The 6,927-nt window shown below is 41.6% G+C and overlaps 1 protein-coding gene across 1 annotated transcript in view; it reads left to right on the top strand.

Moving 5' to 3' along the window:
• Positions 1–2,675: 2,675 nt before the first annotated feature.
• LOC133409332 (cadherin-4-like) overlaps positions 2,676–6,927 on the top strand; it is a 313,457-nt gene continuing 309,205 nt past the window's right edge. Inside the window, exons 1-2 of the mRNA XM_061689204.1 lie at positions 2,676–2,989; positions 4,066–4,180. Coding sequence (XP_061545188.1) covers positions 2,933–2,989; positions 4,066–4,180 — 172 coding nt within the window. The 5' untranslated portion in view covers positions 2,676–2,932. The remainder of the gene's footprint in view (positions 2,990–4,065; positions 4,181–6,927) is intronic.

The raw sequence follows: 6,927 nt of genomic DNA, 5'->3' as shown, positions 1-6,927 counted from the left end.
CCAGAAAGACAACAGGGAGGTTCTATGTTCAGGCAAACAAACACCCTGCCAAATGTAGGTTTAGGAAGTGGACCGCAGATGGGGAGTGCAGGTGCAAAAGGTAATGATGAACACAAATGCACGCACACACGAACACAAACACACACACATTTATTTTACTTGTAGTGCTTTGGTTATTTTTTATAAGGAGGCACGTATGATCCAACAAGTTTGGGAAAGATTCAATTCAAATTAAAATAATTTTGCTTGGGTTACTACACATTTTTTTATTTGGTGGTAATGGGGTACAGTGTGTACTCTTATCTATGATATTGTCACTATAATATAGACCAGCGGTCCCCAACCATTTCTGCACCACTGAAAGACATATTTTGCTGGATCTGCATAGAAACAAATAAAAACAAATGATTAAATATACAACTCACTATCACACTGAATGTAGTTAGTGGGAGCCGTGCAGTTGTTTCTTTTCAACGAGCCAGTCCCATTTTGAGGTAATCTTTTTTTCTTACGAATAACCCCAAATGCTTGTCTTTTAATGCCAGGTACTTGGGCTCCATAAGCCAAAACAGTTTTAATGGCTTCACTGCCTCATTTTGCGAGTCTGTCACAACATGCACTACATCGCCAAAAGTATTCGCTCACCTACCTTGACTCGGTTATAAATTTAAGTGAGATCCCATTCTTAATCCATGGGATTTATTATTACATCAGTCCACCCTCTGCAATGACAGTATATCATCTTAAACTCTTCTGGAAATGCTTTCGACATGGTTTAGGAGTGTTTTTATGGAAATTTATGACCATTTTACCAGAAGCTCATTTGTGGGGTTACACACTGATTTTAGACAAGACGGCCTGGCTCTCGGTCGCCGCTCTAATTCATCCAAAAGTGTTCTATAAGGTTGAGGTCAGGATTGGGCAGGCCCGTCAAGTTCATCCACATCAAACTCTCTCATCCGTGTCTTTATGAACCTTGATTTGTACACTGGTGCACAGTCTTGTTGGAACAGGAAGGGGCCATCTCCAAACTGTTCCCACAAAGTTCAAAATGTCCAAAATATTAGCCCCTGAGCTCCAGTGAAAGGAGCTCTTGAATGGAATGCTTCAGCACACCAAGATATTTTGGACGGTCAAACAGTTTGGAGATTACCCCTTCCTGTTCCAACATGTCTGTGCACCATTACACAAAGCAAGGTCCATAAAGACATGGAGGAGAGAATTGAATATGGATGAACTTGACTGGCCTGCGCAGAGTCCTGCCCTCAACCTGATAGAACACCTTTGGGTTGATTTCTAGTGGACAGTGAGCAAGGCCTTCGGGTCCAACATCAGCGTGTGACCTCACAAATATGATCCTGGAAGAATGGGCAGAAATTCCCATAAACTCACTCCTAAACCTTGTTGAAAGCCTCCCCACAAGAGTTGAAGCTGTTATCGCTGCAAAGGGTAGACCAGCATCATTTTAAACCATAGGGATTTGAATGTGAACCAAGGCAGGTAACCGAATACTTTTGGCAATATAGTGCATTCTGCAGAGTTGGTTTGGTCTGTGTGAGTCAACTAGCAATAGACACGTACCTTAAGGAGGATTGACGATATTATCTCCTAAATACAGCTTTCTTTTTCTTGGAAGTTGTATGCTCTTTTTCTGTGTCATTATTTTCCCTATGTACCTTTTTGAAAAAGCTCTCCAAAAGTTTTGTTTCTTTTTGCAGGGGGAGCAAATTTTTGATAGCTTGTGGACTTATAGTCACTGAGCGTTTGAACAGAGGCAGAGGCGGATGCACCTGACTTGCAAAAAAAATAATCTTTCAGACTCTGATGATCAATAAAATATAGTTTGTTCAGTCTTCCCTACGGCCAGATACCATCCACCCCCTGGTTGTTGGGTACCCCTGATACATCCATCCATCCATTTTCTGAGCCGCTTCTCCTCACTAGGGTCGCGGGCGTGCTGGAGCCTATCCCAGCTATCATCGGGCAGGAGGCCGGGTACACCCTGAACTGGTTGTGCCCTGATACAGACACTGTCATATTTCTCCTTCCAATCTGACCTTACTTGTGCTTAAATAATCAGAAAATGAAATACTTTTAGATGCTTTACAGGTACAATGTACTTACTGGGGTGCTGTTCTCAAATATCTATTTGGGGTCCTGGAAAATGTCAGTTCAATAATGAGCCCTGTGATAGTTGGCCACTTCTATTGTGTTAATATTTCTGTTTACCTATTATATATATTGTAAAAGATGAAGGGACGGACGGAGGACAAATCGACCGACTGACAGACAGACAGATTTTGTATATACAGTAGATAGATAGATAGATAGATAGATGGATAGATAGATAGATAGATAGATGGATAGATAGATAGATAGATAGATAGATAGATAGATAGATAGATAGATAGATAGATAGATAGATAAACTAAGTATCATTTGTTAATTTGACCTCAATTAGACATTTTAAGTCCACAGCCAACTGCTAAAATCAATTATAAGTGCATATAACCACGCTCCATTTGCCTTAAAGGAATTTGTTGGAGGGGTCTCATTTACCAAAAGCCTGCAAAAGTAGGCGTACTGAAAATTTAGATGGATGCAAAAAAAAAAAAAAAAGGCGAGTGCAGGGGTAGCGTGGCTGGCGAAGTTGCTTTAAGTGCCTGTGTCGAGAGGGAGGGGTGCGGTGTGTGTGTGTGTTGTGAGGGAGGCTCCGAAGCTGACGCTGACTGCGCCTTGGTGCGGAGTGAAGCGCTCACCTGCTCACAGAGTCGCACAAAGTCACGAGCTGCCGCACTCACACAAACACGGAACCTTGCGGAGGAAAGGACAGGGACGTTAGACAATTTGGGGAGAAGATTTAGGCTCTCCCTTTTCTCTTTGTGGTTCCTCGTCCAGGCTGCTGTGGCTGTTGCTCGCTTCGTCCGTCGCGATGAGGACTGACCTGGCTCTGGTCCTGACAGCAGCCCTTCTCCTTGACGCATTCCGGGTGAGATTTATTCTACTTTTGCTGAGCGACTAGCTACTGAAGACGCAGTGACAGTGTTATACGGTGCTGGTTCAAAGCGTTAAACCCTACGTTGAATACAGTCACGCGTTCGGATGCAGTCCGTCCTGCGCGCGTAGAAATCCACGGCAATGCGTGGATTTCTCACAAGTGCTCTTGCGAACAAGCTCTATAATTCGATAAGTATTTTGCAAGTTGTGAAATACAATCGATTGGAGATGGTTTTGCTGTAAGTGATCATTTGCCCAGCTTTCTGATCTCAGCACTGAAACGGAATTATACGTGTAACACGGCGCATTTACGGGGTGAAATCGTTATTTTAGTTCGTATTTTATCTCACCCCCCCCCCCCCCCCACTCCTGTAGTAGTTAAGAATATAAATATATATAATCGCACACACTTTATCCAACTTAAACCTCTTAATTATTCGAATCTGTCGTGTCGGCGCAGGGCATCGAAACTATCAAGTTGTTTCTCATACTACCTCTCACCAGGATGACATTGTCAGGCTGTAGATGCGATGTAGAAAACGACGTGTTCCTACATTTGCATTACTCTCCTGCCAGGATACTCTCACGTGAACGCTATGTCTCTATTCATTCGGGCACCAGCCACCAGCCTTGACGCCGAAATTGACTGCGCACATTCAGTGGCCTTAATGCCCTGGGCTGTGTGGTTTCATTTACAAACACTGGCTATATGACGAGCTGGATGCCAACTTTTGTACGTTCTCCACATATGCAGTGGCAACTTCCCTGAATCACTTTAGATTGTTTTGTTACATGCTCTTCTTTACATACTACATGCAGTATCGTAACCTACAGTGTGCACCCTCAAACATTGGATCACCAGAACAGAGCTCGTCTATTTATGGACCACATCTGTTTATAGTCTTGATGAAAATATTTCTTCTCAAGATCATGTTGTTAACCCCATCAGTGAGGCTTTGGTGCCAACTGCTACCTGATGCTTTCAAGTCAGGCTTTGGACCAGAGAAAATAAATAAATAAAAATGATTCTTCCGTTATTGGCATCTCACACTGTACCATTCCTTTCAGGTGAATAATGGCGAGCATTCCATGACTATAGGCCCCTGCCAACCTGGCTTCTCACAAAGCTTCTACTCCGTCTTAATTCCAAGGGATATATTGCAAGGCAAGGCCGTACGTAAAGGTAAGGGATTCTTGTAATGTGTGGCTCATTTCTTTTGAATAAGATGCTACATCATACTCCAAGAAAAAAAAAAAATCCAACCCTGCTGTCGCGTCACTGAAAAGAAATACTCTCCCGTGTTCAAAACCAGGACTGATCATTTTGATTATTGGTGTCTGGACAGGCATGTGCACAGACATTTTTGGGGGTACATGCTCAAGCTAAAAATGGGCACCCATTACCAAAATCATTCATAGCAATTATAACAAAATAGTAGTGGATTATGGATTCATTTCTTTTAACACAATCAACACAGTCAATAATACAACTCTTAACAAAGGAGGTAAAGGGAAGCTACAGTAGATATAAAGTCTACACACCCCAATGGTAAGTTTTTGTGATATACAAAAATGAGACCAAGATAAATCATTAAAAAAAAAAAAGAAAATCCTCACTATAAGTTAACCTATATCCTGTAGAACTCAATTGGAAAAAAAAGACAATATTTTAGAGAGGGGAAGTAAATAATAATAATAATAATAAAAAGTAATAATGTGGTTGCACAAGTGCACATGCCCTCTTATACTTTCAATCGGGATGTGGCGCTGTTCAGAATTCCCGAAGCATCAATGTCATATACTGTATCATATCATATGTGTAATTCTCCCAAGGACTCAAATCAATCCCCATCAGATATCAAAACACTTTGGGTGGGAGTGATGACACTGAAGGGATTTATTAAATTTTTATAAACATTGATGAATGGAAAAAAAAAGGTCACTTTTTTTTTTCATCCAGGGCAAATGGGCAGGAGTTTGAGCACCACTTGGGGTCTATGTGTGCACGTGCCTGGGTCTGGAAAACCTTGTGGTTAACCTGGGTTATTCAGTCGCATGCTGTATGTGAGTCATCTCGTAAACCGCAGCAGCCCCGTATGAAGCTCATTGCATGGTGTCCCCCCGCATTGATTAGTTTAACAGACTAGTATATGTTGTCACCATCACACCGCGACGTCTTAAGCGGCTCCGCTTGTTGCTCCAATTTCACAGCCAGCCCAGCAAGTTTTCGAGCCGATAGTGCAGGAAATGGAATCGACATCCTTTGTCTAATCTGGCACTGCTCCTGCCAATGTGGGCTAATTGCAATTCTCTATTGATCCCTTTGCTTTTTCCCCTCATTGCTCAGCTATTGTTTAGCTGTGGGCACACAATAGCTTTTTTCTTGTGTCTCGCCCGGTTGTTGGCAACTGCACAGTATAAAGTATGTATCTCACTCTTTGGTCAGGACAATCCTGGCTTGGAGACATGTGTCTCGACTCACTCTTCAGTGTGCACAAGTGTATAGACATTTCGATGCAACTTTTATTTTTTTATGGGAGATCTTTGTATGGAACACGAGATGGCTGAGTTTTAAACTTCCACCTGGTGTGCCCTGGCTGAGAATGAAATTGGAGGCATACTTGCTGGAAATGAGGTTACATCCTTTGTGGTAGTGAAGTCTTCAGTCCAGCAGGGGGTGTCACTACAATCACAAATAGTCACATAAGTGGTTGCTGCCTTGTATTCTTTGCCTTGTTCAGTTTGGTCTCAACCAGATGCAGTTGCGCCTGAAACGATGTTGAGTAATCTAGTAGTGTATGTGGTAACTACATTCGTCAATTTACTGTATGTGATAATCCAGTTTCCACATTCAGTAAATTAATTTGCATCAATGAGAATTGACACGTTTTAAAAAAAATCCTCTGTCAACTTACGGTATCTAATTTTAAAACTTGTATTATAAAATTAAGATTTGTAATTACTTCTGCTTTTTTAATTATATGCAACAATAAGAAATTATAATTTGATTGTTTTGTTGTTTTTTTGTTGCTTTGTTCTATTTCTGAGCTTCATTCTAAATAACACTTAAAAAAAGGGAAATCTTCACTGCGATACACAGACATGCACGCATGCACACACAAACATGCACTCACACACACAAACGCACTCACAGACACACACGCACTGCACGGGCAGGCTGAGCTGCTTGTCACCTTCATGTGTATCTGAGAACATAGCTGCAAGGGCCAGATGTAAGCATGCACAAAAGTACCAAAAGGGACATATGTAGACACACACTTCAGACACTTGATTTATTGACAATGGAGGTATGCATGGAGGTCTGGGAGGGTTTTAATCATAACATTGTTTAACCCAAAACTGTCAGATGGGGGCAGGAATAATGGCAAGAAGCACACATGCACAAACACACGCACACGCACACACACACACACACACACACATGCACACACACACAAGAAGAGATAAATTGTAGTCTAAGGAATGTAGTAAAGAAAAATATCACACATATCCACCTCAGTGAATTTATTACCATCCTTCCTCTGAGTCTGGCCTCAAGTGGTGTTCTGTCTGACACACTGACATAAGGACAGCCCCACCTACCCAAACTAGAAATAGAGGAGAATACCTCTACTACACAGCCTGTTACTGGATCAGTCAGCGTTAACTGCTGAGAATGCAATTTTTAACTTTCATTTGTCTTTTTGGAGCAGTTCACATATTGACTCTTTACCAGCTGTAGGAGCCTAGATTAGCACAAAAATGACATTCTAAGTTAACTGCAAAGAAAAAACAAAAAGTGGACAGTGAAAATCGGCACTGTCACACACCCGAAGTGTTGATGCCCTTTAATAATTGGACAGAAATATTTGTTTTCTTCTTTCTTGTGGTTATTTGTGTTTATATTTAAAAAGAAAAGTGTTTTAAATC

This window comes from Phycodurus eques, chromosome 1, assembly GCF_024500275.1.
Source record: "Phycodurus eques isolate BA_2022a chromosome 1, UOR_Pequ_1.1, whole genome shotgun sequence".
Lineage (NCBI taxonomy): Eukaryota > Metazoa > Chordata > Actinopteri > Syngnathiformes > Syngnathidae > Phycodurus > Phycodurus eques.
This window is presented reverse-complemented; position numbering and strand designations above follow the sequence as displayed.